This window comes from Typopeltis vanoorti, chromosome 4 (assembly GCF_054136105.1).
Source record: "Typopeltis vanoorti isolate ZY-2024b chromosome 4, IOZ_Tvanoo_1.0, whole genome shotgun sequence".
Lineage (NCBI taxonomy): Eukaryota > Metazoa > Arthropoda > Arachnida > Uropygi > Thelyphonidae > Typopeltis > Typopeltis vanoorti.
The window spans coordinates 34336944-34360389 of NC_143552.1; the positions used below are offsets into that span (position 1 = coordinate 34336944).

Sequence of the window (23446 nt, forward strand, 5' to 3'; positions counted from 1 at the left end):
AGAAATGAGCACAGTAATCCAAATGTGGAAGTATCAATGCTTTATAAAGGGGAATGATAACCTCTTTATCTCTGGATGTCAGTGTGTTCCTAAACAACAAAGTAATCCTATGTGCAATTTTGGACACCTTAGCAATGTGTCCTCTGAACTTCATCTCCCTATCAACCAACACCCCTAAGTTCCTAGCCTCATCAATCTCTTGGAGTACTGTTCCATCAACGTAGTACACAGCTGGTAATTTTTTAATCCCAAAATGCATGACTTGACACTTTTCCACATTGAACTGACATCCATTATCTTTTGCCCATTCTACCAGCTTATTTAAATCATCGTGAAAACTTTCAACATGCTTGATTTTTTATTGCGCTGCCCAACTTTGCATCATCAGCAAACAACTGAATATCTCCCTTTAAGCCATTTCCTATATCATTTATATACAAATTAAACAACAACAATGGCCCAAGCACAGAGCCCTGAGGCACACCACTGGTCACCTGCCTCATCCTGGACTTGGCTCCTCCATACACCACCTTCTGGTATCTCTCCCTGAGCCAGTCTCCTATCCATATCACCAATTTAGTATCCATTCCCATCTGCTCCAATTTGCATAACAGTCCTGTCAAAAGTCTTAGCAAAATCCAGAAGTACTCTGTGTAGCCAGTTCCTTTGTCCAACTCAGATGTCATTCTATTATGAAAAGTTAATAAAGGGTGTCCCAAAATTCACGCAAGAAGTAATTTTGATAGAAAACACAGGTTTTTAATTAAAAATTGTAATTTCTTATTGATTCATAAAGTATACAGTATAGGGTTATGCATGGAATAGCATATCGGATAAATGGCCTCCACGGCTTTGCTGGCACATACGCACTCTTTTGTCGAAATTTTCCATGACCGTTTTGCATAAATGTGGCTGGATTTCGTTGATACAGCGCTCAATTTCCTCCTTCAAGGTGTGGGTGGTCGTGGGCTTGTTGGCATAAACCTTAGACTTCAAAAAACCCCAAAGAAAAAAATCCAACGGCGTTAAGTCACATGATCTGGGCGGCCAATTCTGATCACCAAAACGGGAAATTACATGACCAGGAAATGACTCATGCAGTAATTGAATTGTTTCTCGGGCTGTATGGCATGTGGCACCGTCTTATTGAAACCACATGTCGTCCACATCCATATCCTGCAATTTAGGCACAAAAAACTGGATTATCATGTCGCGATAGCGAGCATCATTAACTGTTATTGCCTTACCAGCCGCATTTTCGAAGAAGAATGGACCAATGATGCCTCCAGCCCAAAGTCCGCACCAAACAGTGACACGTTGTGGATGCATTTGTTTCTCAACAATCACTTGTGGATTTTCTGAACCCCAAATGCAACAATTTTGTCGATTAACGAAGCCATCAAGATGAAAATGAGCCTCATCGCTGAAGATGATTTTGTTCGAAAAATAAGCATCCACTTGTTGTTGTTCCATAATCCATTCAACGAACTCTCTTTGCTGTGTGTGGTCATTTTTAATAACCCTGAACTCAGCTGTCACGCTGTCTTTTTTTTCTCGTTGGCAACACTTTACCGCACAGATGGCGCTAAATTTAAATCTTGCATGAATTTTGGGACACCCCGTAGATTGCTAAGGCAGGATCTACCTTTAACAAAAACCATGTTGACCTCTATAGAGTATCATATCCTGATCCACCCATTCTTGAATTTTGTCTTGAACCAATTTTTCCAATACTTTTACCACTATTCCTGAGATGGTGATTGGTCTGTAATTAACTACCGCAGTTTTAGAGCCACCCTAATGCAAAGGAACCACTTTGCCTAATTTCCACTCCCTAGGGATCATACCAGAGTTCAAACTTAAATTAAATATCCAAGTAAGAGGGGTTGCAATTCATTTGCACATTCATGCAACACCCGAGCTGATATTCCATCTAAGCCTACAGTAGTGTTTGCTTTTAAATTTTGCAATATATTAAATACCTCTGATTTCTTAGCTTCAATTCTCACATTAGTTATTGCTACAGGTACAGAGATATCCTCACTTGGGTGATAGACTTTTGAAAAGTGATCACTCAGTAACTCGACTATTACATCAGATTTTTTCATCTCAATACCATCACACCCACTAAAGTTATCCTTCCGAAGTCATTCTTCCTTTTACTTGCCACATGGCGGAAGAACTCTTTGGGATTACCCTTGATCTCTTGGGCTAAAGTCTTCTCATAATCTGATTTAGCTTTTCTTACTATGCTGGTAACCTTCCTAGCTTGAGCCTTGTACTGCTTATGGGTGTACTGATCGCCTTTCTCCTTGTAAATTCTACATAATATTTTCTTTTTTTGCAGATCAAGCTTGATACTACTGCTCATCCATCTAACGCCTGCCTTGTTTGACTTCCTGACCATGGGGACACAATCCGATATTGCTTTCCTCAGATATTCGCTGATTTTATCCCATGCACTGCTAACATCTTTCCCCTGCAATATGTTCTGCCATGGGATGGCTGCAACTTCACTCTGAAGCTTGTTATAATTGCCTAACCTGTAGTTCCGTATATACCCCTTTTTAACAGAAAAATCCACAGATTTTGCAACCTCCCAAGTCAATATCACATGATTGCTCTTACCAATTGGTGGTAATGAGGACACCTTACTTATGCATATGTCCTCTGAACCTACGACCAGATCCAACACTCTCACACCACGAGTCCTTTCAGTTATGTGCTGTTTCAAGTAATTATCTCTTAGGTATGAATTCCATTTCCTTTGTGCCACGTGATATTTCCTCCTTCCAATTGATATCACCACAATTAAATTCCCCATAATAATCACTAACTCTGCACTCATTGTACTAATTTGCTGATGCATGAATTCAATATCATCCCCTGGCCTATAGCAGCAACCAACTGTATATTTGGTTGCATTAGTCACTATTTCACACCAGATCACCTCAAATGAACTATCATTCACATGTCTATCATCTTGATATAGTACTTTCTTTGTCTGCAACTCATCAGCAATCATCAACAGTACTCCTCCTCCCTGTTCTATCTTCTCTATCCTCCCTGAAAATACTGTACCCATCACATTCAATTCCAGTCACCACATCTTCTGCTAACAGCCAAGTTTCACTAATGCCTACAATTTTTGGTGAGATTGCACTGACTAATGCCAAAAATTCTTCCCTCTTATTTCGAATGCTTCTTGCATTTTGGTATACAAAAATTGCAGATTCCCTCTAGATCTTGTACCGGCTTTAAAACTGATATATAAGTCACTAATTTCAGTAGTCCCATGCTTATTTTTATCCCCTCTCTTCTGCAATTTATTCTGCGAATAAGGATCAATAAATATACAATCAGTGCTAAAGTTTCTCTCTCTTACACTCAACCTTTTCAATATTAGTTTCCCTGCCCAATTACTTCAACTTGTTCAGAAAACAGTAACTTCTTCAATCGCTTATGTACTTCCATGTTCAGATGCAGTCCATCTCTAGCATACAACTGTCTTTTTCCTTCAAACGCACTCCAAACATCAACAAATTCCAGACCTCTTTTTTTGCACATTCTTACAATCATATCATTCATTATCATCGCTTGTCTACTTAACTCGTAATTGTCAAAATGAGGCAGCACATACACTATCCTCCCATTGACACTTTTCCTCTTCACAATATCTAACAATGTTCTTAAATCTTTTCCTACCCGATTTATACCCACCATAACTATCATCTTGTCTGCTTCATGTCCTCTCTTTATTGCTAAAGCCACTCTTTCTATTGTCCCACCAGCCAAGCACTCCTCATGTATACCACTCTCCATACCCTTAATCATAGAATCACCATATATCTTATTACTCTTAACTTCCTTCAAGTGCACACAAGCATCACTCATGGACTCATTTTCTACACCATTTAGCATGACTCTCCCAGTCTCATTACTCAACGCTCTATTACTTACCCCATTCAATGAAAACCATTCTCAAAAAATCCTTGCCATTAATTACATTTGATTTTTCTGCATGACATGCAGTGCTTGTGTGTACCACTATTCTGTTCACCATAAGAATCAAAAAATTGTAAAACAAACATTTGTTTCAAACATACAAAGCTGCTCAATCACTCAGTTATGCTAAGCTATGAAAAATAAAAATAAAACTACACCAAAACGCAAATCCACAAATCTCTACAAATACCCTCTCCACATACTGCCATGATACATGTTGGAATCATGACAATGAACCATTCTCAAAGAGTCCATTAATTACATTTGATTTTACTGCTGCATGACATGCAGATGCTGCATTTATTATGGTATGGAATTGGCCTCTGGTTTTAATCAATATTACCATAAATGGAGATATTTATTTCCATATTCTGGATATTGTTGCACTTATTTAGTACCACTGTTAGTGACCTTTCTCTTTTGTGCTCGCCCATACACAATCTGCTGATACCTATCTGACAGACAATTATGCATCCAAATCACTAGTCTCTTATCCAATTCCATTTCAATTTAGTTACTTTGTTCCAACAATGAAACACTAAGAGTTGGCATAATCAAAAGAAATATCAAATCTATCAAGTGCCTTTCAAAAATCCAAGTATACCACTGTATATGCATCTTCCTTATCAGTGAATTTGTCACCTTATTGTAGTACATAAGGAAATTGCTAAAATAAGAGACTTCCCTAATAAACTCATGCTTTCCATTATAGAGAATATTGCTATTATCAACTCAATTCTGAATCCTAGTCTTCACCAACCTTCTTAACAAGAAATCTTGACACACAGATTACCTATAATTTGTAGCTTCAATCTTATTCCTCTGTTTGTGAATTGGAACAATTTTTTACTCCTTTGGGACTTGCCCTGTTCCATTACTCATGTTAAAGAGGTATGCAAAGAATGCTGTTAATTTCCTAGAGAATTTTCCAAAACACATGTGATGTACTGTCAAGTCATTCTGTCCTATTAACATCAAATTCTTTCACCTTTCTATTCACTCCTCTTTCTCTATACCATCTAATTTATCTCCTAAGTTTTTAATAATCAGCAGCTCTAAAGGTTCGCATATATCCTACTCCATAGAAGGTCTCATCTGACTGGCACGACCTACGTAATTACTTCATGGTAATTCTCACCAAATGGGGGAACATCAGACAATTCATTTAAACACATCCTCTGATGATATCAGATCTAACTCTTAACCCTCATATGTCCTCTATTACACATTGCCCAAGATAGCTATTCCTTAAGAACATGACATTCATTCCCCTTATTCCGTGATGCATCTCTTCATTCCAATCAATATCACCATAATTGAAATCACCCACAGTAATCATCCTTATCTTGCTCACTAAGCCAAGTTGCTTATACATTTCTTTGTCTCTACCCTCAACATTCTCTGTTCTATAATATAGTCCTTCCTTCATATCAGGCTTAGCAGCCTATCATGGCCAAGTAAATTGGCTTCTTAGAACACCAACTGCAGTTTATGATAGCAGACAATGTAAATAGGATTATTTTCCCTAAGACTGTAAATTGTATATGTTCTTATGGCCATTTTTCAATTTTTTTGCAATGAAAAATTCAAGTGTCCAACAGGAAACAATCCTGAAATAAGAGATCTGGGCATGATAGTGGATAAGGATCTGAAATTTAGGGGACACATAGCCAAAATTGTAAAGACAACACAAAGGCTTCTGGGAATGATATGGAGGACACTGACGTGTAGAAGTAGGAAGATTCTTGTTCCGTGGTATAAGGTTTTTAGGCCACACATGGACTATTGTGCCCAGATTTGGTTACCTGGTTTTCAGAAGGATGAAGAGATGTTGGAAAGGGTCCAAAGGCGAATGACTAAGGTAGTTTCTGACCTCTGGAATGTCGAGTATGAGGAAAGATTGAGAAAATATAATTTGCAGAGTCTGGTGGACAGGAAGAAGAGGAGAGTTGGTAATGGTTGTTATAGGATCAATGCTGGAGAAGTTCTACAGAAAATAGTGGGAGATAGAGGGAGAACCAGAGGTCATTCCTGGAAACTTATAAAGAGGGTGTGAGTGGAGAGAACACCAACTGCAGTTTATGATAGCAGACAATGTAAATAGGATTATTTTCTCTATGCCTGTAAATTGTATATGTTCTTATGGTCATTTTTCAATTTTTGTGCAATGAAAAATTCAAGTGTCCAACAGGGAACAACCCTGAAATAAGAGATCTGAGGGTGATAGTAGATAAGGATCTGAAATTTAGGGGACACATAGCCAAAATTGTAAAGACAACACAAAGGCTTCTGGGAATGATGTGGAGGACACTGACGTGTAGAAGTAGGGAGATTCTTGTTCCATGGTATAAGGCTTTAATTAGGCCACACATGGACTATTGTGCCCAGATTTGGTCACCGGGTTTTCAGAAGGAAGAAGAGATGTTGGAAAGGGTCCAAAGGCGACTAAGGTAGTTTCTGACCTCTGGAATGTCGAGTATGAGGAAAGATTGAGAAGATGTAATTTGCAGAGTCTGGTGGACAGGAAGAAGAGGGGAGTTGGTAAGGGGTTGTTATAGGATCAATGTTGGAGAAGTTCTACAGAAAATAGTGGGAGATAGGGGGAGAACCAGAGGTCATTCCTGGAAATTGTATAAAGAGGGTGTGAGTAGGGGAGTGAGAGATGCATTTCTTTTCGTGCAGAGTTGTAAATGATTGGAATGCCTTACCTGAGAATGTGGTGCCTGCAAGGAGTTTGAGTGTGTTTAAGACACGGTATGATGAGCTGTGTGTGAGATAAAAGGACCACTCAGATGAGTCTTTGACTCCATGAGGTCTTGGAGTAATAATAATAATAATAATGAACTAAATATCTATGTGGAATTATAAAGCAGGTGATTATAATAGTCTTAGACATCAACTTCGGGAAGTTTCATGGACGGAGGAATTGGAAGGCCGGGATATCATTAGTGCGTGGGAAATTGTGAAAGAATATTTGTTATCAGCAATGGTAAGTTGTATACCATAAGTAAACAAGAGGACACAATTTGGAGTAAAGTAGATGACAAACAATATTAAACAGGAATTGCATGCAAAAAAGAGGCTGTGGAAGAGATATAAGGAGACAGGTGAAGAGAAGATGCATGAAGAGTATAAGACACAGGCCAGAAGAATGACTAGTATGATAAGAAAGACGAAACTGGAATATGAGAGGAGATTAGTCCTAAGATCCAAAGAAAATCCTAGAGAATTTTTTAGATATGTGGCCGGTAGGAGGAAATATGACCGTGGAAGAATGATATTGTGGGATAAAAATGGGAATAGAGTGACTGATGCAGAGGACATAGTGGAATTGTTCAATGAAAACACTTTATTGGAGTATTTCATCCTAGAGGAGTCGGTTTTAATGCTAGAGGGATAGGGCTGGTTCGAGGTTTAGAGGTACAGGAGGAGAGTGTGTTTCAGATACTGAGTACTCTGGATGTCAGTAAAGCTGTGGGACTGGATGGTATTTCACCACGAGTTTTGAGAGAATGTGCCAGGAAACTGACAGTGCCTTTAACCTGGCTTTTCAATGAAAGTCTGGCTTCGGCAAAGGTGCCCAGGGAATGGAAGGAAGGTAAGATAGTGCCACTGCATAATGGTGGTAACAGACTGGAAGTGTATAATTATAGACCAGTCTGTGTGTCATCAGTAGTTGTTAAGATCTTGGAGAAAGTAGTGAGGGACCGCATACAACATTGGGCAGATGAGAGTAATGTCATCTGTGAGAGTCAACATGGATTTGTGAAAGGGCGCTTTTGTTTTAGCAATATGCTAGCCTTTTATAATAAAGTTACAAGAACATTAGATGAGGGAAATGCATATACTGAAATTTTCTTAGACTTAGCGAAGGCATTTGACAGGGTGCCACATGATAAGCTGATATTTAAGTTGCAGCACATGGGTCTGGATGTCAGATTGGTCAACTGGATTCAGGATTGGCTGTCTGATAGGTATCATATAGTTGTGTATGGTGGAGCAGTTTCAAGGAGGCAGAGGGTTTCAAGTGGGGTCACACAGGGCTCAGTACTAGGACCTATATTGTTTAACCTTTATATCAATGATTGCCAGTGGATTGCAAGGGGAATTCAGTTGTTTGCAGATGATGTGAAGCTGGGAAGGATTATTAGTAATAGTGCAGATGCGGCAGCCATGCAAGAGGATTCGAATAAGCTAGATAGATGGGCAAATGAATTGGAGTGTCAGTTTAATGCAGCAAAATGTAAGGTCTTGAGGTTTGGGAAACCTCAAGACCTTACATAGATGGGATGCAGCATACTCTATGGGAGGAGTTATGCTGGAGTAAGTAGAGGAGACAAGAGATCTGGGGTTGATGGTTGATAGAAACCTGAAGTTTAGGGGACATATTGCAAAGGTGGTGAAGGTAACACAGAGGATTGCTGCAATTATGAGAAGGACACTGACCTGCAGAGATAAGAGGGTTATCATTCCGTTGTATAAGTCTCTGGTCAGACCACACTTGGACTATTGTTCTCAGATTTGGTCTCCAGGATTTGAAGGGGATAAATTAACTGTGGAAAGACTACAAAGACGGATGACAAAGATGGTTTCAGGACTGTACAAGGATAGTTACGAGGATCAGCTGAGGGAATGTGGACTGCAGAGTTTGGTGGAGAGAAGAAGAAGAGGTGATATGATTGAGACTTTTAAACTGTTGAGAGGTGGTTACAGGGTTGACACTGGGGAGTTCTTTCGCTTGGTTGAACAGCAGGAAGGAGTGATGACAAGAGGCCATCCCTGGAAGTTACAAAAGGAAACTGTGAGCAAGAGGGTGAGGAGTGGTTTCTTTGCATGGAGGGTAGTTGAATCGTGGAATGCATTGCATGATGGAGTGGTGAGAGCGAGAATGGTCAATGAGTTTAAGGAGTGGTATGATAGACTTTGTGTTTCTTAGGGGAGATCTCCCCCTCGATGAGTCTTGACAGACTTTATGTTCTTAGGAAGGCCCTCCCATGATGAGTCTTTCAACTCCATGGAGGCCTGAATAATAATAATAATCTCTTCCTATCAACTTCTGCTTCACACCATACTGCCTCAAAAACCATCATGACGATATTTTTTCTTGCATCTTCAGCTTAAGCAGACATAATTTTTATGCTATCAGGAGGAATTCCCCCCCCCTCTCTCTCCCTTATTGCCCTTCCTATCCTCATGTTCTTCCATTTCTATTTCTGTCTAGATATTATTCCCAACCAACCATATTTCACTTATATTAACTATGAAACATCGACTACATCCTTAATAGAGAATGTATAGAACAAGCATTTCAGGTATTTAGGCACAGTATTTAATGATGTCAAACTAAACGTGGAAACAACTAACAGAACTAGCAAAATTGGTATGGCAGGAAGTCAACTAAAAATATTTTTATAGAATAAGAGATGATTCTAACTAAGAGTGTCCAAACCAATTTCAACTTATGGATCCTAATGGATCTGAAAGCCAGGTTAGAAATAAAACATGATTAAAGACTGAAAAGCACATGTATGAGAGTTCTGAGAAAAATTGGATGAGTGAATAGATGTCATCAATGGCAAAACCAGATTAAAAATGAAAATAACATAAAGTAACTTGACACTTATTATTCAGGAATGTGTGAGCATAGATATTCTAAGGTGTTATGGTCATTTAAACAGAATAGGAGAGGAAGGGTAAGCAAATTAAAGCAAGTGTTTTTAGCCAGGATGGCCAGAAAAAGGCATAAAGCAAGACCAAGATTTAGGTGGATTGATACAGTAAGAAGTGGCTTAGAAGAGACTGAAATAAAAGAGCTGATGTTATCAGATTCCAGACAGTAATAATAAATTTAGTTTAATCCTTTATCCCAGTGAGAGCAAACAAAGTTTGCGCCTGAAAATATCTTCAGGACTGAATATAGTGTTGTACTATCTTACCTTGGTAAGTAGTATAACACCAGGCAACTCGTAGCAAAGGTGGAGCAAGATACCAACACTCCTATCCCAGTATCTCCCATAATGCAAAACACATCTCCTTGTGGATATGCATACTGTTATGCATTAAGGGATTGGCCACTACCCAGACTAGTTTCGATCTTTATTGAGGTCTCTTCAGTGGGAGCCAGGCCCAGAGTCGGAGATACCAGGCAAAGTGTAAGGTTCTGAAATATGGTAAGCAACAATGGGATACACAGTATCCACTTGGGAAATTTTGAAGAAAGTTGAGGAAACAAGATACCTTGGAGTGATGGTGGTGGAGGCATAGCTAGGGTGGGGCAGAGGGGGGAGTGGTCTGCTCAGGCAGTACTTGGAACCTTTTTTGAACTTTTGCAGTTAATTCTAAAATACAATCTAGAGAACTGAGTTTTAAATATTGTAATACAACTGCAAATTTTCCTCACAACTGCTGTAAATGTTGCTAGTTGTGAGAGGAGTTTTTCTAAATAAAACTGATTAAGAATTACATACATTACTATGAAATAGACTTCGGCAGTGCCATCGATGATACTGCTAACAGAAAAGCAAGAAAAATAGCATTTTAGAATGTTGAAATTAAAGTTTTACTTCAAAAATAAACATAGTGTTTTAATTTATTTCCCTATATGCCATTTTGACTTTCTGTAGTAATTTTGGTGTGTATTGAGAGGGTCGGCAAAAGCTCTAGCTTAGCTACACCACTGGGTGGAGGAGAAGGATCTGATGTTCAGAGTTCATACTGCACATTGTGAAGTCGTCACATCAGATTATGGCAATCATGTGGAGGACCTTAACTTGCAGAAAAGAGGTTCTGGTTCCACTGTTTAAAGTCTTGATCAGGCCTTGTATGGATTATTGTGCACAGTTTTGGTCCCCTAGTTTTCGTGGCAATGAAATATATTGAAAAGGGTCCAGAGAAGACTGACCAAGATGGTAACTGGTCTTTGAAATGTGGGAAGTGGAGTGAGATGAGGGAATGCAGTTTGCAAAACCTTGTGAGAAGGAGGAAGAGAGTTGATATTGAGACATTTAAGTTGGAAAAGATTTGATACTAGGTTAATGTGGAAGAAAGGGAGATATCCCTGGAAGTTGTATTATTAAGGAAAGTATGAGCAAGGGCATGACAAGCAGGTTCTTTGCATGAAGAGCAGCTGGTGAGTGGAATGCACTGCCTCATATTTTGGTGAATGCAGATATATTGAATGAGTTTAAAGCACAGTTTGATGAGCTTTGTGTGTAACAGCACGTACCTCCCACTGACTCCACAGAGGTCTGGTGTTAATAATAATAATGAAAAAAGAAAATCACCAAGAGTAGCATTTAAAGTAAAAAACCTCTTAAACTATGAAACTTAAAAGAGCTGATTTGATCTGGCAATAATCAAAAGTTTATTTTTTTGAGTTATTACTCACCATCAATCTGTAATGTGCCAGAATCCAAGATTACAAAACGAGGATTATTAGTTGTTACAGGTGAAGAATTTAGGAACCATCGAACAGATGGTGTAGGAGTTCCAGAAGCTTCACAGGGCAGCATAGCTACTGTATTAACAGGCAGTGTCTGGTTTGCTGGTCCGAGGCGGATTATTGGCGGAGGAAGATCAGCAATAGCTAGAAAATGGCAACAAGTTTATCATCAAGAAACAAAACTCAGAAATATTTGAAAATCTTCAGTCAATAAAATTCAATGAAAATAATAGAACCAGTATGTAGCTTTTAATGATTTTATTGCGCATATAAAAAAAGAATACAATTGGCAAAAATTCCCTTAAACAAACAGTTCACTAAGTAATTTAAATTCATTTGGACTATTTCTCATAATAAAATAATCAACAAGTAAAATAAATCCAAATGATTTATGACAACAGTTGTGGGAAGTTTTTTCACTTAGTTATAAAATTTAATTAATTATAACATGAAATTATATTCTTGTTGATCCTTTATCCAGGTTGGAGCAAACAAAATTTGCATGTGAAGTATCTTCACAACTAGTCTGATTGAATATATAGGCTAACGACGTCACATTCACATTAATTACCTTAGTATACATATAGGTAGCCTACTTGTGAAGAAACTTCACATGGAAACTTTATTTGCTTTCACTGGAAAGGATTAAACAAGGATATAATTTTTTAGCATAATTAATTTAATTATGAAAACAGCATTTAGCAAAAAGAAATTTGGTGTCTCTGTAGCGCAAGTGGAAGAAGAATGGAACATTGCAAGCTTCAATTGGAAAAGACCTGGGTTCGATTCTGGTCGTGATGAGGGGAAATCCTTATATATGTTTTTTTTTCAATTGAAGGTGAGTTAGCCGATCTCGTATAGAGGTAGTAAGATTTTTTCTGCTGGAAACTCAGGTTTTTCATCCTATGTAAGACAAATCGGCCTTCAGAACACAAGCAATTTACAAACAAAAAATACCGTTGATGGTGATGATGGGCAGGATGGCATTAATGGTAGTAGTTTCAAAAGAACATGTAGGATACATTTTGCACGAAGAATTGCAAATGAAAACGCTTTGCGCAAGATGGGTGCCGTGCAGATCAAAAATGTACTCGCATGAAAATCTCAGAACAGTGCTTGGAGCGTTTTAACAAAAATAAAATTGATTATTTTGTGCCTTGATTTATTACTATGGATAAAACTTGGATTCACCATTACACACCAGAATGCAAACAGCAGTCAAAATAGTGGACAGAAGCCGGTGCTGAACAACAAAAAAGACAAGGTCATGCATCGGTGTTTTGGGATGCTAAAGGCATGTTGTTTATTAATTATCTTGAAAAGGGTAAAACAATAACAGGGGAATATTATTCCAATCTTTTAACAAGACTAGGTAAAAAAATTCATGAGAAAAGACCCAATTTGCAGGGGGGAGGGGGGGAATCATCTTTCATCAGGACAATGACCACGCCCACAAAGGTGTTTTGGCAATGGGAATATTAAGGGATCTGCACTATGAATTGTTGGAGCATGCACCCTATTCCCCCAGATTTGGCTCCCTCTGACTTCTATCTCTTCCCAAAACTAAAGATCTTCCTCGCTGGTCAGCATTTTTCAATCATGATACAGTTGATTGCAGCTGTAGAGGGGCATTTTGCAGATCTTACTGAGAACAACTACAGGGATGGGATTATGGCACTGGAGCATCACTGGAATAAATGTATTATTCTTAAGGGAGATTATGTTGAAAAATAAAAATAATTTTGAAATTATAAATTCTTAGAACTTTTCTGATCACCCACATATATATATATATATTAATATAATTCATTTTTACTCAGTGGAAAATATTATTATCAAGTTTTAATGACTGATACCGAGAGATAAAGAGATGACATGGTATATTTGAAAAGATACTACTAGTTTACTAGTTTCGTTGAATTGATCAACATCGTCAGGTATCACAATCAAAGAAATATATAAAAATATACAAAAGACAGTAGCGTGTTTGAACACGCTACTGTCTTTTGTACTTGTTCTGTTAATGCAATTTTAAATCTCTGTAATTTTTTATATATTTCTTTGATTGTGATACCTGAAGATGTTGATCAATTCAACGAAACTAGTAAACTAGTAGTATCTTTTCAAATATACCATGTCATCTCTTTATCTTTCATTATCAGTCATTAAAACTTTTTAATAATATATATATATATATATATATATATATATATATATACACACACACTATTTTTAATAAGAATTGATTTATCATCTATAAACTCATTTATTACTTGTTGGTTTCCAATTTTATTACCTCTTCTGAGGCACTCCTAAATATATCAATACATCTAGATTTTAGTCTTCTTGTAAATATTCCCCTCCATTTTTAAGCATTATTGTTAGTATTATCAGATTCATGATGAAGTCAGACATCTGGAGAGTTCCTCACAGTCACAAATTCATTCAACTATGACTTAAACTCACTTGCTGTTTAAGCAAGTGAGTTTAAGTCACTTCAAAGCAACACTTACAAGGTAATAAAATTCATTCACTCTTTCTATGCAAAATATCCTGCTTCCATACTCACATCCTCCTCCTTATACAACTATGAGGGATGATCTCATCTCAGTCTCTCCATCCTATGAAAAATCTTTTCCATAATTATCTGATAAAAACCCTCCAGCAATTCATGTCTCAATCACATTACACCTCCTATCTACTAGGTTCCACAAGTGATGTTTTCTCAATATCTTGATGCATATTTAAAACATGAGATGGAAAAAAATATGACAACTTACATGCCTATTTTGAAATCATCATACCGAACATTACAAAGACTTGATACCAGTGAAAACCAGGCACCAAATATGTGCATGGTAATTCACGAGTATCCTGATTAATGCCATACACAAAACTATAACTGCTTTACTTCTACATGTCAATGTCCTCTATTATTTTCATAATCCACTGCATTGTCTTCACAATCTATAATCTTAGCAAGTGGTGTCCTAAATTTCAGGTCCTTGTCCACCATCACATCCATATTTCCTATTTTCTACATCTGCTTCAAGATACTCCCTATTCATTTTAAAATCTGCATCTCATCTTTGCCTCCTAAATTCCAAATTCTTACACTTTGCAACTCTGAACTAGTAAATCCACTGACTTCTCAACTCTGACAGTTTATTCAAATCCTCCTGTAAAGCCACCTACTCCAGTCATCATACAATATTTCTCATCAGTTTTGAATTATCTGTATACAATTGCATATTCCCACTGTAATCTCTCCAATTATAGTTAAAGCTCTAAAACAGATCCCTGTGGTATACCACCAGTGATTTTTCTCTTTCAGGATACTGCTCAACCTATACACAACTTTCTGCCAATCTCCTATTCTTCTTCTTACTCTTTATAGCACTTTTATCCCACTTGGTGCAGGGTCTGCTAACCCAACCAGCTTGTTGCAGAGTCAGGTGTTGAAGAGGGGGGGGGGGGAAGAAACAATTAATGTGTGTGCTCATGGGGACGGTTGTCTGTTCTGAGAGACGAAAAACCAGAATTTCCAGATGAAAAACCCTCCTACCTCTATATGAGAGTGGCTAACTCACCTTTAGTCGAAAGAAACCAGATAAAGATTTTTCATGTCTTGGACCAGAATCAAGCCCAGGTCTTTCTGACTAAAGGGCTTAGCCTATATACTGACTGAGCTACTGAGGCCTTATAGCCAATGTCCTACTCAACTTGGTATTCTATTTTCTTGTATATGAAACTTATGGGATATCCATTATTACAGAATCACATGTACCAGAGTAAAAAATTGATTTATTATACAGATATTTCGTCTTGACGTATCGTAAGCCATTATCCATGTGAACATCCATGTGAACAGAGAACAATAAGGAATTTAGATAAAAGAAACAGCAGAGTGCATGAATTATTTTAGCACACACATACAGTTGCATGTTCATTGGTTATAAACTATTCAGCAATGGTTGATGGTAAGGATTTTTCTCCCTTCTTGGAAATGTTGAAAGTTTATTTTTCACTTGGTTAGAATATAATAAATTTAGTTTAATCCTTTATCCAAGTGTGAGCAAACAAAGTTTGCACCTGAAAGTATCTTCAGGACTGGGGTAAGGTGGTGCAACCCCAGGACGACTCCTTGCAAAGGTGGAGCAAGCTACTAACACTCATATCTCAGTATCTCCCATAATGCAAAGCACATCTCCTTGCGGATATGTCTAATGTTATGCATTAAGGGAAGGGCCACTACCCAGACTAGTTTCGACCTTTATTGAGGTTTCTTCAGTGGGAGCCAGGCCCAAGTGGAGATACCAGCCAGAAGCATTAGCAAGGTCATCTCTACCTATAGGAGTTGCCAAATGGTGTGCCACCTTTTTAATAAATTACTCTGGATTTAGAGAAAAATGTTGAAAGTTTATTTTTCACTTGGTTAGAATATAATAAATTTAGTTTAATCCTTTATCCAAGTGTGAGCAAACAAAGTTTGCGCCTGAAAGTATCTTCAGGACTGGGGTAAGGTGGTGGTGCAACACCAGGACGACCCCTTGAAAAGGTGGAGCAGGCTACCAACACTCCTATCCCAGTATCTCCCATAATGCCAAACACATCTCCTTGCGGATATGTCTAATGTTATGCATTAAGGGAAGGGCCACTACCCAGACTAGTTTCAACCTTTATTGAGGTCTCTTCACAGGGCTCTGCTGAAGTGGCCACTATTATTACTCTACTTTCCTACAAAATTGTTAGAACAAGAGTCACTGCTCTCTCTCTTTCATTCCATCTACTTCTGTTCTTTGGCACAGCCTTCCTCAAAGAATACAGGTCTTGTGACCTTTTGTGAGTGGGTCGGATATGAAAAAAAGAAAATAAAATTTTAGTTCAAGTTAGAGAGATGAAGTAATGCTTTGATATTCTTTGAATAAGAAATTAATTTTAAGACAGCACTCTGGCCTATACTAGATATTGAGATTTTTATATGTGATGTAGGCTCAACCTTGAAATCCTGCTCTCACAGATTCACTCGTTATCTCAAATACAGTATGTTTCTGCATTGTTTTTCTATGGATTTCTATTTCATAAGTAATCTTCCATAGAATTGTGTGAATGATGGCAGCCATCATTCACACAATTTAAGCTAAGCCCACTACAACATCAACACAAACAAGAACCACCCGACATCTGCTTACAGTTCAGCTGCTAACCCAACTAAATCCACCTATTCTCATTCATCTTTCCTTCCATGATTGGGAATACTATGTATTCGCAAAGATTATAATATCCTGCTCTTCAACATTAACAGATAATACTTTCTTGCTTGCTCAAGTCCTTCCATTACACACACACAATTATGAACATGTTCTCAACATGGAGGCTCAAATGATAATTGTAATAAAATATTATTTTTAATCAAATTTATTTTCTTAGATTGAAACATTTTAAAATATATGGTCTGCAGTTTGTGAATGCTTATTTATCTTCAGTGTGATTATTTCAGTTAAAAAAGAAAGAGTACTAATAAACAGTAAGCAGTTTACTTCTATACATTCATACTATAACTTCAAAAGTATTGGCTCAAAATATCATAACTCCCAACATTACACCAGTTTTATTATTATGACCTTTTTCTTGACTACTAGTATTAGTAAATTAAAGACTTAATTCTGTATGTTAGTCAAGTAAATATTAGTTTAATATCCCAGTTTCAGAAGTCATCGACATCTTAGAAAACTTGTTCCCACCCAACATCACCAAGTTGTTCAAGCATTGCTTAACTTCAAATTATTTTACATGGCAAAAAACCTACAAACAACTCACTGAATTAGCCAGGGGTAGCCCTCTCTCTCCTTCTTGTGCTGACCTACTCTTAGAAAATCTAGAAACTCAAATTTTATCCCAAATTATTCCCAAACCAACCACATGGTTTAGGTATGTTGACGACATCTTCATCATTTGGAATCATAAAAAAGAAGAATTAATAGATTATCTAAACAAAATTAATTGCTTCCACAACACCATCGAGTTCACATTGGAACTAGAAAAAGATAATAAACTTCCATTCCTAGACGTCCTTATTAAGAAACAAACTGACAATAGCATCAACCTGTCAGTATATAGAAAACCTACTAACACTGGACGTTACCTCCATTTCGACTTGTCTCACCACATATCTCAGAAACTCAGCATTATCCATATGCTCAAAAAAAAGAGCTATACAGAATACCACAGACCATGGCGACCTACAAGAAGAATTAATGAAAATATCCAAAGATCTATCCCTAAATGGCTACCTTACAAGAATCATCAACAAGATTCTCTTTAGTGACATACCGCAGAGACAATGAGATGAAACCCAATACATCAGCTCTATAACAATTCCATTTGTTAGTACCATATCCAGAAAATTAGCTCTTCTTCTTCTTCTAAAACCATATAATATCAGAGTAACATTCAAACCTATTGAGACCATTCAAAAGTTTATAAGATCACCGAAAGATAGCCATCCTTTCTACAAATACTCTGGAGTTTATAGCATACCTTGTTCTTGCAGTATTAATTACATCAGACAGACATCTAGAAGTTTGATACAAGAAAGAAAGAACACATAGGCTATGTAAGGAATAACAGACAGGATATATCAGGCCTTTCTTCACACTTTGCCTCTACCAACCATAATATTGAATGGGATATGAGTCATATGCCCTACATAGAAAACAACTACCATTCCAGAACATTTAAAGAAGCTGCTACAGTCGCCTGTTCAACAGGTAACTTAAATAAGAATCAATGCCTAATCTTACTAGATATATGGAAAACTAATCAGATCATTTAACCAAAAAGAAATGAACTTTCATGAAAATTACATTAAATGTCTCAACAAATAAAATGTTGTGCTTGCGACACGCGTATTATATCATTGTATCATGCACAGTGATAACCTTATATAATTTTTAGAATTGTCGGTTAGTTTCCTAGTTTTTGTTACTTTCTATTGCTTACCAGTGTATTCCTTTGAAAATGCTGACAGATATCAGTCAGTGAAACATTGGATATTAAACTAATATTTACTTGACTAACATACAGAATTAAGTCTTTATTTTATTATACCAGTTTATTGTGATATTATTTAATGTTCGGATCTTCACCTTATTATAAAATTTATATATTGAATCTGCGAGATAAAAAACAAATAAATCATGGCCTTTAGTCAATAAACTAGTTTCAGCATCAGACAATAGGCACCCAGAAATATTCATAATCCATTTATTAGTAGGAGTGTTGTCAATAGTGGCTAAAGGTGATGATTTGACCGTGGTACCTAAATGCATCCCATATCTTGATTTTTTGCATAACATCGAACGCAATCTGTCAGACTTTCCAGCAAAGATGCTAACAAATTACGCTTTGAAGTTGCTACTTTACTTTTTAAAAGCAAATTACCTCCATGTAATTTATCTAGTGCTGAAACCCATGCACTGTTTTTATTAAGACAAAAGAGCAATATATCTATTTCGAAAGCAGATAAAGGAAAAGCTGTAGTGGTAATGGATAAGGCCAACTGTGAGAGGAAGATAGACTGCCTTTTACATGATACCTCCACCTATCAAGAAATTAGTTATAATCCCATAAAAACACAAATTAAACAATTAAATAAGCTGCTTGATTAAGTTGTTAATTGGGATCAAAATACATCGGACAAGTTGTGCACTCGTTTTGGAAGAACTCCTCGTTTACATAGCCTCGCAAAAATTCATAAAGAAGTACATAACCCAATGTATGCCTGAAGCAGAATACTCCATATGTATTAAAATTCAAAATACCACCATCTACAACGACTACAAACCACCGTAGTCTCTAAAGACTCAGAACACCACCCTCTGCCAACAACTAGAACAATCCTCAACAGATTTCCTAACAGCCAGCATTGCCCTACACTAATAGAGACCGGCATATCAATAATCATCTGTGGAAAACCAATCACTAGATGGAACCTTCGCAGATCCAACTGGAATGTATTTGAGAAGCAAATTAAGCAAATCATTACAGCAATACCATCCACCTCTAACTGCTATCCCAGATTTGTCAAACTAATTAAAACTGCAGCCAAAGCCTTTATTCCTAGAGGCTGGAGAAGGGATACCAAGGAACTTTTAACCAAACATGAACAAACTGAATACCAAACTACTGCTAAGGAGCTCATAGCAATACTTGACAAAAACAGAAAGGAAAGATGGACCTCAACCATCCATGAACTTGACTACACCAAATCTTGTGGAAAAGCTGGTCACTTCTGAGAAAATTAAGGGGAGCAGAACAAACCACCAGAGATAATTCCTGATCAAATGGCTAATCATTTACTGAAAACCTCCAACATTATTCCCAGCTCTACCAGGAAAATAACTGTGCAATTTTCCATCAGCAAAAATCTGAAAATGGCCTCCAGGCTTCCTGAACTTCTACAGTCAGTTTCTCTTGAACAGGTACAGGAAGCCTTAAACTCACCAAGCATGGTAAGGTTGCAGAAGTGGATGGTATCCTTCCCGAGTTTCTAAACCGTCTTGGCCAACGATATCAAACATGGCTGGCTGCCCTTTTCTCAAATATTATAACTGGAAAACTACCAAAACTGTGGCAGGAAGCCAAAATAATTGCTGTGCTCAAACCAGAGAAAGATCCAAATAATGTCAAAAATCTACAATCTATCTGCTTGCTTTGCTCCACCTTTAAGCTCTTCGAACGAATTCTCCTTAAAAGAATTTCACAACTCATCGAAAGAGCACTACCAATTGAAGAAGCTGTGATCAAGTCTTAGCCCTGACAACACAGATTGAAGCAGGCTTCCAAAAGAAACTTAAATCTGGAGCCACTTTTATTGATCTAACATCAGCTTATGATACTGTGTGGATCAGGAGCCTCCTCCTAAATTTAGCTAAGCAATATCATAAGGTACAAAACAACTTTCCACCTTTTTGAATCCATTCTCTCCAACAGAAAGATCTGGGTCCATATTTGTAGAAAAAGGAGCTTGCCCAGATTCCTCCACAATGATCTTCCACAGGGCTCTGTGTTATCCCCTTTACTATATAACATCTATATGTCTGACTTACCACATACCAGCTCAAGCAAATATGTATACGCCGATGATCTTGCTATCCTGCATCAGTCTACCTCTTTTGCCAACCTGGAAATAACCATGAACACAGACCTGAACATCCTGGTGGTGTACTTCAATCAGTGGTACCTGAAGCCCAATCGACACCTCAACCTCTCTCTTTCTGTGAAAAAATGGTAGAATATGAACCTCACCTGAAATACCTTGGAGTGAGCCTAGACAGAAGCCTAACCTATAAAAGCCACATCACCAACCTGTCCAACAAAGTTAAAATGAGCATCTCACGGCTTGCTGGAACAACCTAGGGTTGTGGTGCTGGATGTCTTAAGGTCGCCTGCACTGGCCCTCGCATTCTCTGCAGCTGAATACTGTGCGCCTGTCTGGGAAAGAAGTGCGCACACCAACATTATAGACACCCAGCTAAACTCTACCATGTGCATAATTAGTGGGACACTGAGAAGCACCCCTCTCTCCTGGCTACCTGTCCTATCTAACATTGCTCCACCATATATACAAAGAAGACAAGCCTTGATTAAAGTATTTAACAAAGTAATGAGTAACCCACTGCTGCCTCTGCACCAGACTCTTATAAATCCACATAGTCTTTGCCTAAAATCAAGAAACCCTTTGTGGTCCATGGTCGAACTCTCTTCAGCTACCTTACCATCAACGCCTGACATGTGGAAAGAACACTGGTCCAACAATCTTCCAACAAATGGTTTCCTGGTAGAAGATCCCTGTGCTCTGCAGCCTTGTTTTGCCCTTCCAAGGCAGATTTGGTCATCTATCGACAGAATCAGTACTAACCAGGGCAGATGTGGCTACCTACTGCATAAACGGAGACTGTCAGACCACCCTTATTGTGACTGTTCCAGTGGCCCAGATGATCACTCATATTGTGAATGACTGCCCAAGGCACCAATTTCATTGTGGCAACCTCCAGGACATCCATGTGGTGAGGGAAGAGGCAGTGGATTGCCTTTCTGGTATTGACTCTCCCACCTATAGAATTGCAAAATTTCTGTTACATCTATTAACTGCTCATATTGGACAATCTAGATCATTCATCAAGAATTCCACACATTTTCTTGAGAAAATCAAGGATATTCAAATACAAGAGTTGGATTTGTTAGTCAGCTTTGACATTGTTTCCCTTTTTACCAACATTTCATTATCTGAGACTGTTAATTTACTATATGATGATTACCTTCCTGATTGCAAATTTCCTATAACAAATTCAAAAATCTTTGAATTTGTTATAGAATCAAGATATTTCAGCTGAAAAAACAAGATCTATAGACAAGTTGAATGTTATGCAATGGAGAGCTTCTGTCTCCACCTTTGACAAACTATTTTTTTAACCATCTGGAAGATATCTTGTTCTCAGACATTCCCCAACCCTCTCATTAGTTTCTTTATGTTGATGTCTTTGCTGTTTGGCCTCATTCTGAAAATGAACTTACACGTTCTTACAACAGATCAATAGCCTTCATCCATGCATTCAATTCACCATGGAAAAAGAAAAGGCTGGTAGTTTACCATTCTTCGACATCCTTCTTAAGTGCACAGCCTCCAGTAATTTATCAACCAGTGTTTATCGAAAATCTACCTTTACTGGCAGATGCATTCATCAAAAGTCTGCTCATCACACCTCTCAAAAAACTGGTATTATCAAGTCTTTAATTAATAGAGCACATAATGTGTGTGCTCCTCTCCCTCAAACTTACAACAAGAACTTCTCACTATCAAAATGTTAATGAAATTTAATGGCTACAACCCTAATCAAATCCAGCAGATAATTGATTCCTATGTTCTAACACTTCAGGATTCTTCATCAGACCACGGGGTTGCAATCCCTTATATTTCTGGCATCTTTGAACCTATTGGTAGAATTTTGAAGAAGTAACATCTCATTCCCACATATTTTCCTATATACTCTCTCTCTCTCTCTCTCCCAAAAGTTTGGGAGATTCTTATTTTATGTAACCATCAAAAATAGTTTTAATAATATTAATTTCTAGCACGCTGCAACAGTTTTTAATTGATAAACCACTGACTGCTGTATGTACATTGTATTCCTGTTTCTTTTATTTGCATGTTTCTATGTACTGTTATTTTCAGTATGAAATATCTGCAATTTCATTTCATTAAAGTTAATTATTGTGGTTATCGTGCAATTTATTGTTTATAGTCATGTCACAGGTACCTTTAAAGATATGACTTATTATTATTTTTTTAAGATATCACAAACATTTATGTAGTAATAGTGTGAATATATTTTTTAACTCACAAATGTCAAAGGATGTTTTGATTATCAAAATTTTAGTTCTCTCACCTGTGACTTCCAAATATGCTTTAGACATTGTAGATCCAATCCCAGAAAGAACAGAACACACATAATAACCACGATCTTCTTTCATCACACCTGATATCACAAGCATTCCATCCCGAGTAACAGAAAAGCGTCCATATGACCTTTCTGGAAACATTAAAACCTGGAGAAAGATAGAAAATTAGAGAATTAAACTTTTAAAATATTCGAAGTATCTTAATTAATGCAGAAATAGAGCAATTACTATTATTAACACCAGACCTCCATGGAGTCAAACGACCCACTGCAGAAGGTACACAATGTTATACACAAAGCCAATCAAATCATGCTTTAAACTCATTCAGTGTATCCACATTCACCACACTGTTAGGCAATACATTCCACCCACCAACCATGCTCCTTGCAAAGAACCTGAAGCTCATAATCTCTTCATACAGTTTCATAGGGTGGTTCGTTGTTTTAATCCCCTTTTTCCCATTCTATGCAAAATTTCTTCACATTAACCTGGTAACAGCTCCTAGCCAAATGAAAAGTTTCAATCATGTCCCTTCTC

The 23446-nt window shown here is 37.4% G+C and overlaps 1 protein-coding gene across 3 annotated transcripts in view; it reads right to left on the bottom strand.

Annotated features, from left to right (window-relative positions):
- LOC150107214 (roundabout homolog 1-like) overlaps positions 1 to 23446 on the bottom strand; it is a 742051-nt gene that overhangs the window by 390607 nt on the left and 327998 nt on the right. For all 3 annotated transcript variants that reach the window (XM_090391071.1, XM_090391072.1, XM_090391070.1), the window contains exons 7-8: positions 22897 to 23056; positions 11393 to 11590 (exon numbers count right to left, since the gene is read on the bottom strand). In XM_090391071.1, the coding sequence (XP_090247197.1) occupies positions 11393 to 11590; positions 22897 to 23056 (358 nt within the window). The remainder of the gene's footprint in view (positions 1 to 11392; positions 11591 to 22896; positions 23057 to 23446) is intronic.